Source organism: Engystomops pustulosus, chromosome 3 (genome assembly GCF_040894005.1).
Source record: "Engystomops pustulosus chromosome 3, aEngPut4.maternal, whole genome shotgun sequence".
In the NCBI taxonomy this organism is placed as follows: Eukaryota; Metazoa; Chordata; class Amphibia; order Anura; family Leptodactylidae; genus Engystomops; species Engystomops pustulosus.
In genome coordinates, this window is record NC_092413.1 from 164,253,390 (window position 1) to 164,277,171 (window position 23,782).

The 23,782-nt window shown below is 38.4% G+C and overlaps 1 protein-coding gene across 2 annotated transcripts in view; it reads left to right on the plus strand.

Annotated features, from left to right (window-relative positions):
* Positions 1-22,782, plus strand: part of LOC140122231 (transient receptor potential cation channel subfamily V member 6-like) — a 30,759-nt gene extending 7,977 nt beyond the window's left edge. Inside the window, exons 4-15 of one of the 2 annotated variants that reach the window (XM_072142871.1) lie at positions 1,830-1,970; positions 4,192-4,290; positions 5,593-5,765; positions 7,812-7,958; positions 9,836-10,036; positions 11,443-11,529; positions 12,527-12,603; positions 13,577-13,742; positions 14,961-15,027; positions 15,808-16,076; positions 19,294-19,403; positions 22,520-22,782. In XM_072142871.1, the coding sequence (XP_071998972.1) occupies positions 1,830-1,970; positions 4,192-4,290; positions 5,593-5,765; positions 7,812-7,958; positions 9,836-10,036; positions 11,443-11,529; positions 12,527-12,603; positions 13,577-13,742; positions 14,961-15,027; positions 15,808-16,076; positions 19,294-19,403; positions 22,520-22,646 (1,664 nt within the window). In that variant the 3' untranslated portion in view covers positions 22,647-22,782. The remainder of the gene's footprint in view (positions 1-1,829; positions 1,971-4,191; positions 4,291-5,592; positions 5,766-7,811; positions 7,959-9,835; positions 10,037-11,442; positions 11,530-12,526; positions 12,604-13,576; positions 13,743-14,960; positions 15,028-15,807; positions 16,077-19,293; positions 19,404-22,519) is intronic. The other variant, XM_072142873.1, reaches the window with a different exon arrangement.
* The last annotated feature ends 1,000 nt before the right edge of the window (positions 22,783-23,782 follow it).

The window sequence follows — 23,782 nt, forward strand, 5'->3', positions numbered from 1 at the left end:
CCTACCCCAATCCTACATTTCTCCCCAACCCTACTAACTTCCTATGTTAGAGTGCTGAATGTGTGTCTGAACGCCATCCACAGCAATATAGGGCTAAAAAAGATAGCCCTTTAGGAATTTATCCAGAGAAAGAGCTATTCACAAACAACAAAGTACTGAGTCACATTTTCTCGATATTTTTAGACAAAGAATTAAAAGTTAAATTTTAATAGGCACCCAAGGGTTAAAATTGGCCTAGTGGCCCTATATGGTAATACTCTAAAGATATATTAACCCAGCCAACCATAGGTTCCACAGGAATAAGTTCTCTAACTTTGATCTCCAATGTAAGTGCAGAGAAATTATAAAATTGGAAGGTCCTAGAAACAGGGCCCAAAACACCCTATTGTCTACAACAGTGTCCGTTAAGACTACTGAGACTATGAATATTAATGTGTTTGTTGTGTGGCTCTGAATTAATAAAAGTGATTTATATGTGACTTAAAGCGGACCTGTCACCCGAATATTGGCTCACCCCAGTGAGTTAAACCGTTAGCTTTATCGGAACATACTGATAAAGCTAGCAAACACTGCACTACATAGCCCTCCGAACGCTGACCAAGCTTACAAGCGTATTCGTGAGGGGGTGGTTCAAGGAGGCGGTGAAGCCTGGCAGTCACTACCGCCCTGTGGTATGGGAGGGGCAGTCCAGGGGAGAAGCTAAGGAGAGGGGACCACCCCTCATGAATATGCCACACCGCTGTAAGCTTGGTCTGGTGTTCGGAGCGGCTATGTACCGCAGGGTTTGCTAGCTTTATTGGTATGTTATGATAAAGCTAGCGATTTAACACTGCTATTACTGGGGTAGGGCTAAGGAGCTGCTTACTTTAGTAAGCAGCTCCCTCAGCCAATATTCGGGTGACATGTCCTCTTTAAATTCATTGGGTGTGCAGAGTGCGATTGTGTCCTTGTTTTTTGGAAAAAATTTAGATCCGACATTTAAATTGGAATCTAAAACGTAGATTCCGAACAGAGCACCCAGTGCAGGTGTGATCAGAGCCTAGTACGTTTCTATTTTAGAGCTATACAACCTGGGCAGTAAAAAGATATGTTGTACCTTCTGATTCAATGTAGCAAACTATCAGGACTGAGGTTTGTGCTGATGATTTAATTAGCTGTCAGGAGACTGAGACATGAGAGCATATTATGAATTTGCATACATTTCCATATAGCATAATGTTGACATAGAAATGTAATATACATACTGTATAGAAGATGCATCACTGACAACTCAAGACAAGTAAATCCACCAATATACTAGTGACGGTTGCTACAGCCTTGTAATGTGTCACGCATATCTAATTCTCTGAAGAACATTGCAGCCAATGAAATGTGAGCTATTACTGAATACTTGGCTTGGAATAAGTTTCTAATTCTAAACTAATCATTAACATTTAAAGATTTGCATGGGTGCAAGTTTAAACATGACTTAAATACCAGAAAGCCATTTACTGGCACCATCACGCCTGAGCTTAATGAATAGGATAATTGTGATTCTATCTTATTAGCAAATCATTTCCATCAATCCTGGAAATGCCCCATTCATTGCCTTTGACGCAACATTACCTTTTATTAATATCACATTATCTGTTTTTACAGAATATAATGTTCCAGAGATTAACATGATATTAAACAGTATAAAAGAGCTTCATAAATCTGGAGTAAGGGATGGAAAATTATTCCTCCTTGAGGCCGATCAGATGTACCGGACCTGGCAAGTGGAAGGTTACTTAGTAATGTTATGGGCTTTAAATCAAAGACTTATGATTCCTATCATTCCTTCTTCCCAGGGGAGACGGCTCTACACATAGCGATTGTGAACCAGAATCTAGAGATGGTGAAGGAGCTCATAGACAGGAAGGCTGACATGCACAATGCTCGAGCTGTTGGGACTTTTTTTGCTCCGAGACACAAAGGACGATATTATTATGGTATAATATATAAATTATGGAGTTCTGGATCAATATGTGAACAGAAACACAAAAAAAGTTTGTTTTCACAACCCCAATGGATATTGGTAGACGAAAGTTGACTAAGAAGAGCAAAAATAAAACGGAATATTTAGATTGTCACTGAAATTGGAATATAAGCCCATGTCTATAGCCTTAACCTTCCTTTACATGTACACATTGGGAACATTTCACTAAAAGCGCTGATGTATGCTACGTTATACTTGTATACTTATATATGTAGGGAACATGGTAGATTTACAAAGGAAATCTACCATCAAAATCAAGCATGATACAACCAGGGGCGCTTCCTCATAGATCCAGGTAATGTGACTGTGGTAATCTTCGTATATATTTTATATCCATGGGCTCCTTACTTCTAAAATCAACTTTTAAAATTATTTCAATAAGACGGAAGGGCTCTGGGGTGCATTACCAGAGTTTCTCTGTGCTGTATCTTCACAGGCTGGTAGGCTGTCACACTGGGTTTTTTATTAAAAAAAAAAAAGTTGTTAAATGCATAAAAAGTCACCAGTAGGGGACTGGTGAGCCTATGCAACCTTTTGTATGATTTTTTAATAATTTCAAAGTCATGAATATCGAAGATCCACGAGGAGTCGTCCCGTTCTGGAAGGCGCTGTCACCGGAGACCGGAGTCGTATATCCATAAAAGCAATTTTAATAAAAGTAAAGGTAAAACACTACGTGTTCCAGCTCCGGGCTGGAGCCTTCGTTAGGTGAAAAATTACATACGCTCCACTTTGCACTAAACCAGCTCCTGAGATCTTGTGCTCCTGTCCTGAACATATCGGTGTGAGACTGTCATTCCTTATGTGTATTTGAAAAAAAAAGGTATGTAATTTTCCACCTGACCAAGGCTCCAGCCCGGAGCCGAAAAGCTTAGTGTTTTACCTTTACTTTTATTAAAATTACTTTTATGGATATACCACTCCGGTCCATTCTCTGAGCGTGACAGCGCCTTCCAGAACGGGACGACTCCTCGCGGATCTTCGCTACACAGCCGAGTCCGCCAACACTGATTGTCCAGACCTGAGTCCCGTCAGCAGCAGCCCCTCAATCTATTTATGACACGCTGCACTTTGCACTAAACCAGGTGAGAGACATTCTACTATACACCTCCTTTATCAAGCGAAATTGGCCACGTTGATGCATACCTGTGGATCCCCACATTAACGCATCCAACGCCAGCCCTCCGTTTAAAGTCATGAATATGGATTTGCATGGCGTTCCATAGTGGTTCTATGGTTACGCCAGTATAGTGAGATAGCCTCGAGATAGTCTTGTGATACATTTTAGCAGTGAAAAGTAGCAAAAAACCTCAACGCGACTTTTTGAAACCTTTTCTTACGCTAAAAAAGCCAAAGAAAACGAATGCTAAATAACCCCACTAAGAATAGAAACAAAGGGGGGAATATCATAGAATTTCTTGACCTAATGAAGTACAAAAGTAGCAAAAAAGAATCACATTGGTCTATTACCACAGTAATAGTAAAACATGTCTACTTTATTCTTTGGGTCGGTACAATCACGGGGATACCAAATTTACATAAGTTTTATAATGTTTTCATACATTTACAACAATTAAAACCTCCTGTACAAATTACAAGTAAAAATTATTCTTTATTTTGTCATGTTCTGGCGCTAATAACTTTTTCATATTTTGGTGTACAGAGCTGTGGGGGGTCTTTTTTGTGACTTTTAATGACGTTTTCAATGCTACAATTTTAAGGACTGTATGGCATTTTGATCACTTTCTATTGAATTTTTAATATTTTTCAATATGTCAGAAAAATGGCTTTTTTAGACTCTGGGCGCTTTTTTCCATTACAGGGTTAATCTCCGTAAATATGTAAACTACAGTATGGCAGTATATGAGGATTTTCCACATCATCTATTACAAAGTGCAAATCAAACATTGTAATTCTTGGTGTAAAACGAGACAACCTTGGGTCTTTGTATGACCCGAGGCTTTCATAGTAACCGATAACTCACAGGGGCAGCTATCCAATCCAATATGGTAGCGCCCACGCATTGCCGGGATTTAATTACCCCTGGCTGCTTTGCTTGAGGCATTTATGGGTCACTCCACTCCTCTCCTGCTTGAGATAATAAATAACTTTTCACATAATTTTTTGGAAATTGTAACCTGAATGATGCGAGACCATGATTGCTCTTATTTTAGGAGAACACATCATTTCATTTGCTGCCTGCGTGGGGAATCAGGAGATACTAAAATTTCTAGTGGAAAATGGAGCCCCCCTGGATGCTAAAGATAATCAAGGTGATGAATGACCTGACATCTAAATTTTTGTAATTGTTATTGTATATTTTGGACTTTGTAAACCTTTGTTTCTCTATTTCCTAAGAAAGATTTGACATAGATTAAAAGGTAACTTTTTCACCCCTTAGCGCTCAACGGCACTGGACTGCTGCCAAATCGGCTCTGCACCGGAGCAGAACCGTCATAGGAAGTCCCGGTATGTCAGCAGTAATCTACCGGTGACATCCCTGAGTAACACCTGCGGTCGGAGTGGGCTCTGATCGCAGGAGTTTAACCCCGTTAAATGCCACGGTCAGTGCAACTGCGTTTTTTGGTCCGTTTTTGTTAGGAGTCATTAGGGTTTTTGTGTTTTTACTGCTTTTTCGCTGCGTTTTTCATGCGCATGTTCATTAATTGGTACCCACATGCTGCTTCCTGCCTTTTTTTTATATTACCTAGCAATCCATCCATTTAAAACGCATTGCACTTGCAATGCTTGCAAGTGCAATGAGTTTTTGTTGTGTCTCCATAGACTTTAATGGGGGGTGAAATGCAAAAGTAGAGCATGTGAAAAAAACGCATGTAGGCACGTGAAAAAAAAATGCAAATAAGAACAAGCCCAAAGAAAACAATGAGACAGAGTGTAATGTGAGTTTGGAACATCAAAAGCATGCGCGGAAAGTGTGAAAGGGGCATAAGACTTATGACTATGGTATGCACTACATACACATGTGCACTATAATGTGCTATTTTCAGGGGCACTGGGTGACATTATCTAGTTCTATATATTATCATACAATCTATTAAGCATGAACTGCACATAAATAAAAAATTTTACACCATTTGGTCAATTAGGCATTTAGTTTGACAGGGCTCAATCAGATGGGCGTTTTTGACCACAATATGTTACCCGTTACTGACTTTTTTTGCAGATAGCATGCTGAATTTTATGGGTCTGTCCACATGTCCTATTTTTACATTGATGTGCAGTGTTTGAGAAAAAAAATTGCAGCATGCACTATATTTTTTCTCACATGCAGTCCACAATGCTTCATAGAAGTCAATAGACATAAAAAAATGGACGGCACACGGAGGACATCCGTTTGCGTCTGTTTTTCACAAATGTTGCTATGAAACCAAATTGGCAGGGCAAAAGCAACATTAGTAAACCAACCTTTTTTTGCAGATGTGAAAACAAACGGATGGGGATTTAATACAGACTACACACACACTGAATGAGCCCGAAGTGGCTAAAAGTTATAGCACACAATTATTTTTAAGCATAACAGTGTATAACCTACACATTTCTGTTTTTGTCTTTAGGTAACACTGTATTCCATATTCTTGTTCTGCACCCAAATAAATCTATGGCATGCAAGACATATGATTTTTTAGTGTCACTGATATCAAAGGAACAAACTGTGTATTTAGAAAATATCACCAATGACAAAGGACTGACACCATTAAAACTGGCGGCACAAGAAGGTGATGTGATGGTAAGACAAGCTGATTCACGTTAAATTGGAATTTTAATAAGATTATGATATTATGTGGCATTGGGAAATAAATAAAACACAAAGGGTATATGGTTACTAAAATGTACACCTACTGTCTGTGCTCAATAACAAAAGAGACAAATAAATCTGTAAAAGTATTTTGCAAAGCTGTATCGTGTTTAATTTTAGGTCTTTGAAACAATGTAAGGTTGCGCTGTTAATTATTCTTTAGAAAATCTTTGAAGGAACAATGAACCTCAAAATGAATAATAATTGTATACTTGCCCACACTAGTTTGTTAAAGGGTGCCTGCCCCCTCCCGACTCACCCACAAGTAACACCAGCATGTTTATAGCTTTCCAGAAATACCATTTCTGTCTCCCAGTGATTTGTTATGTTCGAGAAAAAACTCAGTGTTCTGCTGTATGTCCGTCCATGCAAAGAGGGGCTGCACAGGGAAACTCATTTCAAAAATATTAAAACTTAAAATGAAAAAAAGGTAAACAAGAAAGATATGTCTGGAAAGCTTTTAAAGTGCTCTAAACAATGTTATCATGGTTGAGTTGGGTGATAGTAAAATCCCTTAAGGCTTTGTTAATTCCTACTGATCCCTTCATTTTTCGGTTAGAGAAGGCCAAGGAGGTTACTATAGCAGTCTTGCAGCCACACACATGGCTAGATGTTGGTGGTCCTTGTCTTTCTGCATTTAACCTATCCCAGTAGACAAAACCTATTCTCTTCTCCCTCCTTTCTTTTATCTTTTGGCAGATTCTAGGCTCTGTGCATAAGTTCTATTCTTTGCCTGATCCCCTTTTTGTTTGCACCACCTTGCTCAGCTGCCATCTATACTATGACTACTCCAAGAAATAGTGGTTAAACACAAAGAAATGTCCGGTTTGCTCACCCAATCACCTAGGATTGCCTTCATGTGATGAGTCCATGTGGTGGTGCACGTCTTAAGGTTATCGGCTCAGCAACCAAAATCTTCAGGATATATGGAAAGAACGGCACTCCAGAATCCCACACCGGTGCTTTTCAATAAAAACTTGACTTTATTCACATAGAGTGGGGTACATCAAATGGAAGACAGTAAGTTGGATTGACACGTTTCGGTGCTACTGCGTCTTAATCATAATCAATAATTATGATTAAGATGCAGTAGCGTCAAAACGCGTCAATCCAACTTGCTGTCTTCCATTTGATGTACCCCACTCTGTGTGAATAAAGTAAATTTTTTTTTTTTAAGTACCGGTGTGGTATTCTGGAGTACTTTTCTTTCCTTATGTCCTCAAGAAATAGTGGTTACCCTGTTACAGCAGACTCAAGATCCCTAAACAGAGGTGGAATGGTTGTTATTGGGACAAGATTAGCCCTAAGCTACACTGGTTAGGTGGCACAGTGGGCCTACATATCAATGCCATTCCAGTAGCAAGGAGAACAAGGACATGCTTGATCTCCTGGGACACAGAAAAGAATTCTTATACATTTCTCAACTTAAGTGGCAATACGTAATAAATAGGATCAAAGAAGTTGAGGCGATTAAGAGAGGCATTGCTTAATTTTTTTCATGAAGAGAGATGTTCACCTTACCGGACAAGTTTAGGGTAGGGGTCACTTCCGTAAAAACTTTGCAGACAAGTAGATCATAAATTATTCTGTATTGTGTCAGAATCGTTTATGATCTACACGACTGTGAAGTCTTTATGGAAGCACCACCTACGCTAGCCATATCTGGCACCGGCTGAATCTCTTTTCATTCCTCCTTTGAGATACTTCACTATTTTTGAGTCTTCTGTTGCCCTATCTCCTCTCACTAACCTCGCTCACCTGCCCACTCATACTTTGGAGAGGATCCAAAAAACTGGCTTTGTAAAGTGGTCTCCTACCAAATAAAATGAAAGAACAGTTATTAGCAAGAATTTTAGAAACATGTCATGTTTTATATAAATATAATGTTATTGTGTCCCTTTGTTTCTTATGCTAAAAACAATGAACTATCGTGTACAATATAAAGAGACCCTTGTTCAATAACTATATATTTTGCAGATGTTTAATTATTTTATGAAAAAACGGAAGCGCGTGTTCTGGTCATTCGGACCGCTGATGTCCACGTTCTATGACCTAACTGGAATAGACTCTTGGAGAGACAAATCATCGGTTATAGATATTATATGTACCAGCGACAATAGTGCTGTGAGTATGGAACTTCGGGATAGCATCACGTAGCAACATTCTTTGTGAGTAATAGGTAATAGATGAAAAAAATAATGAGCTCTAAAACTGCACAGAATAATTAAGGCCATCTGGAGAGCTATTGAGATAGTGGCTGGAGTCTAATTAGAGACAATGTACATTGCGCCGCTGATAGAAAATATTATATACAATTCTAAAAAAAAAGGAATAAGTCTAGATTATAAAATGTTGTTTCAAGCAGTAATCATAGCAGATCCTGTCATAAAAATAGTAATAAAACAGGTTAATAAAGCTACCCTGAAACACAATTAACCAGTTTAGCATAAGAATGTTCCCTGCAACTTTTCATTTTTGTATCACTTTTTTGATTATTTTTGCGACTTTTTATGCGCAAATCTGCACCTGGTCCAGGGCAAGTGCAAAGAAAGGATTTTTTTTCATGGACAATATATTAACATGTAAATTGGAATTATTACACATGCTTTAAATGTTTAAAATTTTGCACAGTAACCTGTTTTTTTTGAAAATTCTGAAATTTTAGCATTTACATTTCTTTTTAATTGCGCTTTAATTGCATTTTAAAACCTATTACAACAGCTGAGTAGAGGTGATTTGCCCAATTACATTACTGTTAACATTTGCGTTAACAGTACGCCCCAGTGGCCTCTTTCGTTTTGCCTATCAATCCAGCTTCACTTGTCGGCAAAGCCGGGTTTTGTGAGTGCCAGTAGCTCTGGTTTTGGAGCAGGACCATGCAACTGCCAGCCTGGGCAAGTGCTGAACACATCTTCATGGACGTATGCGCAAAGCTATGAGGAGCTGAAGAAGGATTGGTATGCGGATCGCAAGAGGCTACTGAGGCATGGAGTAGCCGCGCCATGTAGCCTCAGCTCTGGCTACTCCACTCCCCGGTAGCCTCTTTACTAAATTTGCATATTAGGTCCATTAAAAACTATAAAAGATTTGGGCAACTAAAGGATTAGCCGTAAAAGGGCTATACTACTATAGATTAGAGAAACCTGGCACCAGATCTACTTTAATTGGTAGATCTGTGGTGGTAGGTTAATTAGTAGAGATCCTGGAGATCTGTGTAATCCTACCTTTGTGTGTGTTAGTAGCATATAGATTTTTTGGGGGGGGGATGCATTTATATTCCAGGATTGTAGCTGAACTTGGGGTAATTTTGTGGACTGGTGTGTAAGATCTCTTTACTAACTATAGCGCAGCAGCGGTACATTGAAGAGTTCTCGCAACAATATGCACCATACTTCTTCATATCCAGATACAATCCTGAAATTTAAATGCATTTTTACAGTCCTGCTGGTACTAACAACACACTTCAAAAAAGCTGAAAAATCCCTTTATTATAACATCTCACATAACGTCTCCAATTACTAATAATAGTGTCTCAAAATGATCTATTGGTAATATTAATTTCCAAAAATAATCAGGGACTACGGTATAGTGTAATACCAGTGAGCTCTATATATTGAGTCACCCTCTCAACCATAGATAATACTGTGAACTCTCCTTAGAAAATGACATCTCACTGGAGTTTGTGCAGTGGCCATCTAGAACAGGAAAAGAAAAGATTGTATTGTACCTAAGATGACCTTTAATTTAATTTAAATTGTTCAATTTGTCCAAATGAAAACTTGCTTCATATCCTACCAATTTGATAACAAGTGATGGCTAATCTTTTGTATTACAGCCTCCATTCTGTCTGCACTAAGGTTAATTTAGGTTTTAAAGGTTAATCTTTTCTCTAAAAGAATATTTTATATTATGTCTCACCCTAATGAGAAAAAGCCATCACAAAGTATTGTTCCCTTCTAACTTCTTACATGTTACTTTGTATTTTTCTCATCCAATTTAAGGCAAGGAATCTATTGGAAATTACACCCTTAAAGGAGCTGCTTCAGTACAAATGGTCCACTTTTGGATATAAATATTTTTTGCTGTGCACTTTCCTGTACATTCTCTACACTATAATCCTGACTTTATGCTGCTTGTATCGGCCGCTAATGAAAGAGATCACAGATGGAGAAAATAGAAAGATCATCACAAGGCCATTTTATGTAAGTGTTATATGCTCTATTCATTTCATTACAGCGATCCATCCTCATTGCAGAATGTCTTGAGACAGCACAATGCAGTAATGTACTCATACATCTGTCTTTCAATGAATGACCCCATTGCTAATAAAAGGCTTCCAGGCATTTGCTGCTCAGATTAGAAGCGTTTCTCCAAAACCATAAATTGGACCATAGTTTATTGCTTATTCAAGCACTAATTAAAAGCTTCCCAAAATGTCAAGTATGAAGTATGTGTTTTGGATGAGTTTTATATTATAACTAGCAACTGATAAACTATTGTGAGGCAGTTTGAAGAGATACTCATATAGAGTTGTATCATTGATGTAATAGCTCCAAGTGATGTGACTGTAGCTTGTCATTTATAATTATTTTATTACAAATTAAAGAGACATTTTCATCTCACGCTTATCTCAAGGTCTTCTGGTGGTCTCAGTCTTGTGGCCACTGTTAAAGGAGAGGTGGTTGCCAATCCTCTACAGCTCCATCCGTCATGCCCTTCACCAATCAAATACTTAATGTACTTATAGTAGTACTTTATTAGTTTTTGTGAACATAAAAATACCAATATTTATACCAGACCTAAACTTTCTACTTGTGAGCTAAATATTTTGGCTGTAGATGCCCTCTTGTATTGGCAATTATTCCAGAAGTTTGTATCCCCCACTGCCCTTTAGGGTTTTAAATGGACAGTAAAACCTCTGCAAAATTTTAACCAAAAATAGAGATGATGAAATCAGTTCATTGGTTTGTAGATTATGTACAAATCTAGCATTTGTAAGGCACTGAATCAAATATTTTAGGATTTACTTTGCCTGAATATTTATCTTAGAGCTTGGCGAAGGGAGATGGGCAAGGGGATATAAAAACAATTTGTAAAACTTTCATTAGCAAAAAAGAAAAATAGATGGTAAGTTGAAGAATTTTGGTTTTAGAGACATGAAAGTAGAAGGTGGTAAAGACTGAACCAAAAAATATAAATGTGACCTTTCCAAATATCACTATCAATGATATCATCTGTGGTGAACATAGCATGGTACCATAGTGCTCTACAATTTGGATTTGGCTAGGTCATTAGAAGATTAGTTCAGATGGTGCTTGATAAATGTGGGGTATCCTGCCCCTTTGTTCGGGTAGGCATGACAGAATGTGGAATCTTACTGGCACCAAACATTACTTAGCCAGTGCAATTAGTGTAATGGTGGTTATTAGGCAAGAGGTGAACCAATAACAGACTACCACAAGTTATGGAACTTCTTAAAAAAAGAACAAAACAACACAAATAATGCTCTTAAAAGATTGTGTATATGAGGTCCAAGGTTTTTGTAACTAAGTAATGCTAAGTTTCCCAGTTTAGGTAATGCTAAAGCAATTACCATTGACATTTTTAGGATTCGTATGACACAAAAGAAGACTATCTACGATTAAGTGGAGAAGTAATTGTGATTCTTGGTGGAGTTCTAATTCTTATAATTGAGGTATGTATGTCGGATACACATCGAAGACATATTAACAATTACAGGGGTATTCTGAGAATATAAACTTCTGAAACAAAAACCCATAATGCTATAAATAAATGTATACAACAAAACTCAATGTCATTAATCACAAAACGGAGTTTAAATAGTTTGCTTTTATGAACAAAATTTTATGGGCTAAGGTAGGCGGAGTTATCTCCAAGATGGCCTCCATCTGCAACTACAAGTCTCATAATCCGGCAGTTCTCAGTAACTCCTCCTCCCTCTTACGCTATACTCCCAGTGATGATGTAACAGACTGTCCTGCTCTGTTACCATAATAATTATGTGTGTAACTGCCATCACTGCACATTATCTCACTGAGATGACATCTCACCAAAACACTGGCCATACTGGATGCACTGCAACCACCCGACTACAGCCAAACATAGTGGTGATCACATGATCTGTCCATGCAGGTGCAGGACATGTGATATGAACATGTGACCAGCGGCCATCTTCTCTCATGCATTTCCTCCACAGGAACAAAGTCACATGAGTGATTAAAGGGCCAGTAGCATTTTAATTCTTCATTACAGTCTATGTCAACAGCATTTTTCTGCTAATGGGAGCAAAATTTAAATAACTAATTACATATTAGCTTATATTTTAATGACCCATTTGAATATGAATTATGCTTATTCCTGGAATACCCCTTTAATGCAGCATAGATTCAAGGTTGGTAATCAATGTAATGGTGGCAAAATGAAGTTCTGCCTTTTTTGCATGGGGAAGAGCATGTCTTGGGGTGTGGTATAAATTACCTATTGGTCAACCAATGAGCGATCCGTCTCTCTTTAGAATATATTAAGCAGATATGGAAGCTCAGCATATCTGACAGTGTTTATTTCTGACAATTACCGTGTACGCGTTCTTCCTTGTGTAAATTTCCCCAGGTGCTTTGGTTTTCTCCCACACAATTTTGTTTTGTTTTTTTTCAATGGTTCATACTGTTTAGGTCGCCCAGTTAGTCAGGAAGGGACCAAGACGCTTTTTTGGAAATACAGTGAGAGGAGGACCATTTCATATTATTATGTAAGTGACATTTTGTATAGTATTATTCTACATTATTGTAGATTGACTTGACTGATCTTTAACATCCATATGGGCATTTATCTACACAGGTTAAATGGGTTGGCCACTTTACTTTATTTTCTTGTAAGAATATTAGGTAACTTACCAATATACACTTATTCATAGCTGTGCACCGCATTCTTGAAATGTAAAGTAAAACCTCCTGGGTCAGAAATCAGAAAGTCATTCCTGTACATAAAATAGCTTGACGAACAGGGTCATGTGATCCTAACTGTCCACCTTTAATCTACCTTCCAGGACCTTAAGATTGTAATCATGAATACTAGTATAAGGTCATGGAAGGTAGACTGGACATGGACATTTGGGATCACATAAAACCTCCATATATCAGCATATTATGGAGATGAATGACAGCTCGAGAGGTAAAAGATATTTCTGACCAAGGAGTTTACTTTACACTTCAAGAAAGCAGTTAAAAATCTCTGCTTGCTGTCATTCCGTTGAAAGCTTCTAAGTTTCCTTCCAGTGGACAGAAATCTGTCCATGGTCACACAGGTGCACAGCTCGTTATATCACAGACAGTAATCAGAGCTGTGTGATATAATGAGCGGTGCACCTGTGTGACCATGGTCAGATTTCTGTCCACTGGAAGTAAACAATGAAGCTTTCTAAAGAATGACAGCAAGCAGAGATCTAGAAAACCATGAGGAATTGATACAAAAACTGTATTGGAAAACTGTATAACTTTTCATTATACAAACAAAAACATTTATTTGCTCAAATGGGAATTTCCCTTTAAGTAAAGTGGGCAGTCCTTTAAACCCATCATTTCTGGTGGGAGTGGTGCTCTGATGTAGTACATTTTAAGGACTTTTTTACCATTCTAGGGATCTTTGGACTCATGTTTAGGAGATCAACCAAAAAGATGATGTTGGCATTGGATAAGAGAGTTTTCTTCTCCTCTGTTTTGTAGGCTTCTTTATGCCTGCTTTATCATAAGCATAATAATGATGCGCTTGCTAAACACAGAAGGGGAGACAACCGTGATGTCATTGGCTCTAATAAGTGGTTGGTGCAACTTGATCTATTTTGCTCGTGGATTTCAGCTACTTGGTCCTCTATGTATAATGATTCAAAAGGTAAAAAAAAAAGCACACGCTGGCCTCAGTGGTCATATTCTGTACTTACCAGCATCACAGCTCAGCTCTTATTGTGAAGAACCCAGGGATTATATCTATAAATCAGTGATTCTCAATATATATTTCTTTTTCATGGTGGAATCAATAAAACTTCTTACCTCTCTAAGAGAAGCCATCATTCACCAAAGCTTGTAGAGGAGGGCAAAGCATTCTATAACTCTCAGCCTACACTGTGTAATGGAGGTGCTGACTGCTTTGTATGACCCTATGTCTGTCTCTGAGCAGGCTGAGATTAGTTTGTCCTACCTTCTATATAAGTGATAGCTCTGGGTCCTGCCATGACCTGGTATATAAGCACGCCAGTTATTTCAGGGTAGCACCTGCAGCAGGAAACCATCCTCACCAGCTCCATTATATTTATAGCAAACTATAAGGTAAATTTATAGCCATTTGCTATCTCTTCAGGATCTGTTTGAACCTATTAAAAATATAAATATTTCCTAAATGATCAATTTTCAGACATGAGATGGATAAATTGTATTTTTTTTTTACCCACTGCACTACCAAACACCAAATACCAAAAATTTCATTACACTTAGGGCTGCACTTAGGGTCTCATTTTAGATATCTAGGGCCAGTGGGTATTTCTTCTACAGGGATCTTAGTATCATAGGTTAGCCATTTAGATAAATAGTGGTCCCCATAATACAATGTACTGACATCACAGAAGGGTGGTCCTCCGTCTCGGACCCCCTCTATGATGCCTGTATACCTACAGTACTGGGGGGTAGGCACTGGAGTTATAACCCTGAGATAAAACTTTTTGTACTTTTTTTGTATAATGTTTGGGATCTTAAAAAAATATATTTATTTAGATTACTGCAAAACAAAGTATTAAAAATATTTGTATTGGTCATTTCATACAATATTTATAGTCACAGGTGATGCATATAGCTATATTTCAGCTGTGGTATTTGCCTACAGGGAGGCAACTGATCATGTGATCAACACGTCCAATAGCCAAATATATAAGTCCCATGTAGTAGTTGTAATAACCCACCTTTATTTCCACCTAGTCCTGTAATGTAACTTCACCGGTGTTCTCCCCTTTTAATTTTTACTGTTAATAATGACTTTAAGTATTGTTAACGTTTATTTAATGATTTCTTGTCTTTTGGCATGTGGCAATATAGTAACAGACAGCATTTTCCCTTCTAGATGATAGTAGATGACTTTTTACGATTCTGTGTCATCCTATTCACCGTTCTTATTGGATTTTCTTCAGGTAGTACATCTTTACATTTTAGATTTTACACCTGTATATGTAAGCCATAACCAGAAGTCGATAAGAAAAAAGTAGAATGAAGATTTGATGTTGACCCACTCCTAGTTTTGACAAAATACTGAGCTGAATACTCATTTTACAAATGCAGTTAATTGGCAGTCTTCTTATATTCTGACTACTGGGGTCTAACCACAGCAGCTGAATATCCCATGGATAAAGCAATCACTTGCATGCTTGGCCACTGATACATTCACTTCCATGGGTTCAAGGCTTCCCAGACACAATGGACCCACGTGTGATCAACCTGTGATGTCCTTTCCATGCCCATGTTTGTGTGTTTATGAACCTACTGATATACAACATGCCACGCGCTAGCCATTTAAACAACAGCTAGCATATGGACAAAGACACTGTTCATGTGCATGGATAGTCCTTCCAGGAGTTCGGACAGATTTTCTTCAAAAAACAAGGGTGAAGAATCAATAATTTGTGGCATTTGTTACTAAAACCTAATCAGTAAAGCAGTTGTACTTTTCTTTTAACACATTAAGATCTTATAAGCCCAAAACTAGGAGCAAGTGGAAAAAAGTGAAATACTATAGTTTTTCAACCTGTATGAAATATGCACATCCATGATGGGATAAGGGATACTTTGCCACTAAGCTACATTGTAAGGCAGCCTATTTATTATTCACCCTGATTTGGACTGAATGTGTAAACCCACCAAATGTACAGGAATTCTGGTTAGTGAGTGTAATAAGTATTTTTATTTTTTTCCAGCTCTGTATGTCCACTTTCAAGCCATGAATGACACCTTGTTCACCCAGTTCAGAAACTTCCCCATCACTCTCTTTACCTTGTTCCAGTTAATGATGGGTCTTGGAAACTTACCAATGCCTTCTGAAGTGCAAGTGCCAAAGATTATCCTCCTCCTCTACACGGTCTACATGTTCTTTGCCTTTGTGCTCCTTCTGAATCTTTTAATTGCACTCATGACAGACACTCATTTTCGTGTCAGTAGTGAACGCACTACATTGTGGCATGCTCAGGTAGGAGGTCAGTGATTATCGGAAGAATACAATAATGGTACAATAGGGTTGCATCATGCATCAAAATCTCTGTACTTATACAATGCTTTCAAAACCAAAACAGTTCAATACCAGGTTTCTGTTAACTGCGGTACTGAATGATTTCCACAGACTCTACAGACTCCTTATATCTACAGACATCCTTTTGAGAGATGTGTCGGGTTAGCGGCAGAGCAACGAACAACGTCATCAGGGAGACATCACCATCTGTCCATATATGGTGTTTGTATATCTCCTAGGGCTTCCCCAGAGCAGACATCGGACAGGGAATCCTTTTGAGAGATGTGTGGGGTTAGCGGCAGAGCAGGGACCACGTCCTCATAGAGACATCATGATTTGTCCATACATGATCTCCACAGCTCCCAGACACAAGGTCTCTATTTAATTCAATTAAATAATTTTTTGCCCAGCCCAGGATTTGAACCTACACTCCACCCGTCATAGAGAGACAGAGCCTCTATCCACTTTCATGTAGCTAAGAGCTTCACTGTGACACAGGCTGAATATACTGGTATATGGAGAAGGATCTTTTCAGAGATTATTATTTTTATTGAGATTATTATTAATTATTGAGATTATTATTAATTATTGAGATTATTATTAAGATGATTATTATTGATATTATTAAGGAGATTTTTATTATTGAGATGTTGATGATTATTATTATAGAGATTATAATATTTTAAGTATATAATACAGTTCAATTAAATGACAAAGACAAAAAATAAGGAGTCATTCAGAGGGGAGTCTCCACTGCTCATCTGCAAAAAATGTGGACGTGATGTCTGTGTTCAGACCATATTGGGGCAGATTTACTTACCCGGTCCATCCGCGATCCAGCGGCGCAGTCTCTGCGGTGGATTCGGGTCCGGCCAGGATTCACTAAGGTAGTTCCTCCGACGTCTACCAGGTGGCGCTGCTGCGCTGAAGTTCCCTGATGCCCGCCGAAATGCACTCAAGTTCACCGGCCTATTCCTGGTGAAGGTAAGTGCAAGTCTTGTGACACATTTTTTTTTTTTTAATGCGGCATTGTTTCCTAATCCGTCGGGTTTTCGTTCGGCCACGCCCCGATTTCTGTCGCATGCATGCCAGCGCCGATGTGCCACAATCCGATCAGGTGCGCCAAAATACCGGGGCAATACAGGGAAAATCGGCGCAAATCGGAAATATTCGGGTAACACGTCGGGAAAACGCGAATCGGGGCCTTAGTAAATGACCCCCATTGTATCAGGTTTTTTTCACATATGCAAAAAAGGCTGATGGATTTCTAATCTACTTCTTGCCCTGCCCAGTTGGTTGAAACATTTGAAGAAAAAAAACAAACACTCTGCATATGGAGGTGATGCATGTGCCATCCATTTTTTTGCAGATCCATTGACTTCTATGGATGTACGTGGTCTGCATGTGAGACACAACGCATGCTATTTTTTTCTCACTGTCTGCACATCCGTAAAAAAAATGAACAAGTGAACAGACCCAGAGGAAAAAAAGGATAACATGCAAACATCAAAAGCGCCCGTCTACATGGGCCCTAAATTATACTATTATAGTATTTTATATTAACATTACCAGGATAACCTTTACAATACATATACTACTGTCATAAAGCACCAAAGCTTCTCCTGGCAAATCACCGGTGACCACTACTGATCGGAAGTGTTTTAAATGAAATGTAAATGCTATCAGGCTTAGCCCTTCCCCATACTTTTCCATTGCATTTCTAAACGCAATGTAAACGCCCCATGTGACCGCAACCTAATCATTTAGAGGATACTTTTTTTATTTCCTTGAAAGTATCATATCGGTATCGAGTATTGCAATACTTTTCTGGGTATCGTATCACACTCAAAATTCTGGTAGCGGTGCAACCCTAGGATACAATAATATTTAGCAGTGTGGATATCATTTATGGTAAAGCATCATGCCTTCTGTGCCAGTTTTTAGCTTTAGAAGGCATGAAGCCGCTGCATTTCCTGACCTACAATAAGGAATTTGCAACCTTTTCGCACACCACTATTAGACCTAGCGTAGATTTCACTTATGGCACATAATTGCTGTGTTGTAAATACCAAGAGGTTGAAACCACTTAATACACCTGACATGTCATGTGCCAGCTGTGCCTATTATGAAGAAGACGCACAATGCACCAGTCTTGCATCAGAAATTTAACAGCTTATGATCTATAAAGTTTTATTCAGTATTTCACACAATCAGCAAAGTCCTCTCCAGGGTCCAATGCCTTTTTATAACGTTTACGATGCTCCCAAAAATATGTGGAATATTGAAAATTACATCTCTGCTTACAAGAAGATTGGGAATTAGTATTAATCAACATTCGCTTCTCACTTCTAAAAATTGATCAAAGATTATCTGGCTCACTGCCAGCAAACTATATCGAGTCACGGAGTCATCATCATTATCTTTACCTTTCTCTTACAATTTTACTTCTTGCTCCCCTTGCAGAAAGTAGAGTTGTAACAGCATTGTGAAGATAATCATGATGACTCTGTGACTCAATATAGCTTGCTGGCATGGAACCAGATATAATTTTATCAACTTTTATAAATGAGTGGAACCACTAAATGTTAATTATAAAAGCACATTGGAACTTGGTATTAAACAGGTTATGGGTTATGTCATTAGAAAAAAATGTGCAATCCTGATGACAGATTCGCTTTAAAAACTGGGATGGTAGCCTTAAACCACTAATATTAAACAAAAGTTAGTACTTTCACCAACTTGCTTTCTTTAATAAGCCAAGGGGAAATGAGTGAAGCCAAGACTTTGCATGTTGCACAAAATGAGGGAGATACTCTTGTCATAGAAGTAGTTAAATAATAGCAAATTCTTTTGCAGTGCAGAATTTGCTACTAAAATAGCAAATAGGCCACCTCCACACTATGTGAGCATGGAGAGGCATGACAGCCGGTGGAGGGGGCATTCTCATGTATGAATATACCTTTATGGGATTCATAAACATAGGGATCAAATGAAAACTTGTACTGCATGTATTATTCTTTATGGAAAGAGGAGTTGTAATATTAGATTCTCAGAGGTTAGATTATTACTATGCTCATGAGGGTGTTAAATTATTTTATAAGAAATTATAACATTTGTACCCAAAGGGACAGCTTTAAAATACACTAATAAAGTACTGTGTATGTCAATGTTCTCTTAGGTTGCAGCTACTTCTGTGATGCTGGAAAGAATCATTCCTAGTCGCCTTTGGCCTAGAAGTGGGACACCTGGAGAAATGATTGGTCTAGAACCTGGTAAATGGTATTTCAGGTACCGTAATAGAATTAAATCACTTGAAATAAAGTGCTAAAATACACTTGTCATAATCACGGAATGTGAAGAGTGCAATGTCATGGAGTGACCACACTGCAGAGGATGGAACTTGGAACATATAGATATATGATGCACAGAGTTCCTGCTTCCCTGATACGCAGCAATGCTGACATAAATTATTACAGTATCAACTCTGCTGCATATCTGTGAAAGCAGTAACTCCGTGCATCATGTATCTATGGTATATGTTCCAAGTTCCATCCCCAACAGTATGTGTTTAGCCCTTATATACGCCCATATACGTAAAAAAAAATCTCATTATGTAATGGTGCATATATTTATATCACACGAGAAGTTATTATACAAGGTGATTATGTATATGTAATCCTAGTTTTTCTATGAAAAAAAAAATCTTGAAATATCATGAGAAAAAAGTTAGACATTAAATTTTTACCTGAATACTTTTATAGCATGAACCTAAACTAATTAAACTCTCTAATATCCCATTTGTTCCGCTCCCTCGCTATTTGCAGGGTAACGGCTTATTGTTGAAAATGAGAACCTTCATTTGTTTTTTAAATTTTACCCCTCCAGATCTTGCCCTACTCATAAAGGGCGATTTTAGAGCGGTCTGGAAATGCAGACAAGGCACAATGTTAAACCAGGTTTAGTACTGTGTGCAAGACCGGTCAAATCATATCACTGACTGCAATCAAAAGGGGAAGCATACAAGCCTTCATAAAGACATAATTCCTGGGCATGGCCAGGAATTGCTACTCCTCCCCAACACACCAACTCCATGCCAAGTGGACATAGAGTGGGCTTTGCCAAGCCGCAGAGTTCCTGGCATAGATTTGTCCAAATGCATGGGCACATCGAGTGCTGGTGCATAATACAGCATTGCCTGATACATTTCCCCTAAAGACTCCTTTCACCTACTGCCAGTAAGCAGAAATCCTAAACATATTGAAAATTGAAACACAAAATTCTACTATTGTAAAAATTAAGTTCTCACTATAGTGTTCCAAAGGCAAGACTAAATGAACTCAGCAAATGTTATGATGAGTCTTAATGTTGCGACTGCCAGTTGTATTCCTTTCCAACATTGAAGTTGAGGTTGTTACATTGATTCATACAATTTTCTTTTAGGGACAGAAAGGGATTGAGAAATAGTGGTGAGCTATTACAAAGAGCATAAGCTAAATAAAGTGTCAATCACACACCTGCATTCAGCAACTGTTGCGATGATGAAAGGACCTTTTTCCAACCTGTAGCTCACCACTGTTTGTTTTTGGCAAATTAAAAAAAAAAAATCTGTGGATGTCCATGTGACGTTACTTCATGGAGGCTTGGCCGTCCACAGCTCTCTGCCCTCTCCCACTCCTCAGCCAATATAACTCCTTTTACGCCACCCTCCCTTTTTTTTGTTTAACTGTACTTTTATTAAGAATAAAAGGTTTTATACATTTTACACATAGGTCATCACAATTATGTTTTCATTATTAGAAAAAAGGCCAACAGCGGCCACGCCACCCTCCCTTTAACCACTTTTGAAGTTAAATGATTCAAACATCAAATGGTAACGTTCCATTAACCGGGAGAAACAGTACAATCGTATGTCCACCCAGAAAACTGGCGGAAAGGGCATAATGAATCTCCCCCATTATGTTTTGTCAGAGAAAGCACACAAATCTCCCCCTCTCCGCCAGGTTCCTGTCGATGAAGGCACATGAATCTCCCCTCCCCATAAGTTTTCTGGCTTCTCCCACCTGCACTTTGGATATGTCTGGGAGCAGGAAAGATGGAGGGTGGGCCAGGGCATGGCTGCCGTTCCACCACATTTACTAAAGACTATAGCAAAAAACTCTGGTCTACAGAACCATACTGGCGGAGTTTTCGTCCACATTTACTAAGAGGCTAACATGGTGAATTTTAAGACTGACTTTTGAGAGGCTAATGTTCTAATTTTCTCCAGTGAGAGAAAAACAAACCTTACTTAAGTAAGTATCCAAAGTATACATTTCATTATAAAGTGAAGGGCGATGAATAGAGGCAGAAAGGATAAGGAATTAGGGCAAATGTAAGTGAAGGGAAAGGAGAACATGAATAGCATCAGGTCATGAAGACTTTTAAGAGAGCAAAATAACAGAGTTTACTAATGTTGCAAATTATAACTTAGGAGTGTATTAGTTACATGTGGCATGTAGTTATAACTAAGGCTACATTCACACGATGTATGCCCGCCACACTGTAGTACGGCGGGCATACATCGGCGCTGTGGAGAGGAGCAGGGGATGAGTGCTGCTCACCCCACCCCTCTCCATAGGAAGATACAGCACACAGCCCCGTATCACGGGAAAATATAGGACATACAGGGCCGTGAGCCCATAGAAGTGTATGGGGGACGTATATCGGCCATACATACGTCCCCCATACATGTGTGTGTGTGTAGGCTAACTACTAAAAGATAGGGAGTTAAAGCTGAATTGTCGCAGTTCCCAGGTATTTGCGATGGAAGTGGCCCATTTGCTGGCAAAGTCCTCTAATCGGAATATTTGGTCTATCTTTTCTAACCATTTTGCTTTTAGAGGGTGGATCTTTGATGTGGTCAATTGTTTGCTTTACATCCTACCCAGAATTTATAGATGCCTAAACAAGCCCAGAAGACCTGCAAAATGTGACCCATCAGATTGACCATATTGCCAAAAATTATAATTACCAAAACCATGCAATATAACACAGAAGGTGTGTTATGCCACCTGGATAGGATGCTATAGAAGTTTTCTTGAAATGTGTAGCATGGTGCGTATCTTTATCTACTTTATTAAAGAAACTGCCAACCCCTTTACGGACCAGCATACCTGGACTTCAGTGCTGCTAAAACATACATTTCAGAAACATCCAGTCTACATGAGTAAAGTATCAAGTGGCATAGATCTCCAGCACTATTGTTCCATTCTGATAGTAAAGACCCCCATTAGGCGAGATGTTCCTCACACCAAAATTCCAATGTACCAATTGTAAGCAGGACGGGGTTAACTCCCAAAAATATGTCTATTCTCGTAGAAGTTTACATAATGATATAGTAACATTTAAATTCTGTTTTCTCTCAGAATTGAGGAGAAGAATGATACTCTCTCTCCAGACAGAAAGAAAATACAATCACATTCAGCAAAAGCCAAAATGCAATTTAATTCCAATAAGAGGATTTCCGTCTCAGGTTATATAAGTGGAGATTAATCGTGTATAATAAAATGTGTGTACTGCTTTCTATCAGCTTCCAGGAATCTTCTGAAAGAACATTCGGCATTTAAATGTAAATATTGTAAAACCAAGAAAAATATCATTTGAATAAAATACTTTAGAACTAAACTTTTTAGCCTCTCCATACATTGTACCTTGCGCTAGCCGATTTGTAGATTCATATATAGTAATACCCTTAACATGCTGACAAAGCCTCACTCAAAATAACATAGATGTTAGCAAATGGTAAAGTCTCTGATTCAGTTGTTAGAAGGAATATTTTCTATTGATCACTGATCCTTTTCTTATATAAGATTTTTATATGATTTTCACTGACGGATTACTGGGCCATTGTTTTCTATGGGTGTTTTCACATTGGCTTTTTTTCCACTGATCCATTGTCCATGGAAAAAAATTTTAAACCTGTCCCTTTTTTATGTACCCCCACCCCCCAAAATAAGATAGGTCTGCTTTTTTTGTGTTGTGTTTTCTACCCAATATAAAACCTTAATTTTTTTTTTGTTTGCGGATGCAAAACAGAATTAAAACAACATGAAACAGACATGCCAAATGTGAATCCACACTTATTCTAAGGATTGGCAGGGGTATGCCCAAACCGAACACCCATTTCACACATAGTTGCAGTACTCTAATCTGCCCCATTTCCGATACACAGGCATGCAACCTCATGGCCGTGTATAAGATAAAGACTGCTTGCCAATTATTCACATTTGAAATGAATAGGAATGAGCTGCAATACCAATAATAGTCACAGAGCTGTACTTTCACAAATGAGGAGTAGGTAATTAATCCACCATCTATATCCAGGTTTTTAATTTAAAAATTCATCTATATTAAAGGATACTTGTTCCAATGAAAAATAAAATGCACGATACCGCTTGTGTCACTAGTCATCAGCTGGCTATGTAATGTTAGTAGTCTGGCTTGGCTACTATTCTTAGCCACCGGATGACAAGTGACACACGCGGTATCGTGCATTTTATTTTTCATTGGAACAAGTATCCTTTAATATAGATGAATTTTTAAATTAACACCTGGATATAGACGCTGGATTCATTACCTACTCCTCATTTGTGAATGCACACGCACCCGGTCCGCATGGAATCCGAGAC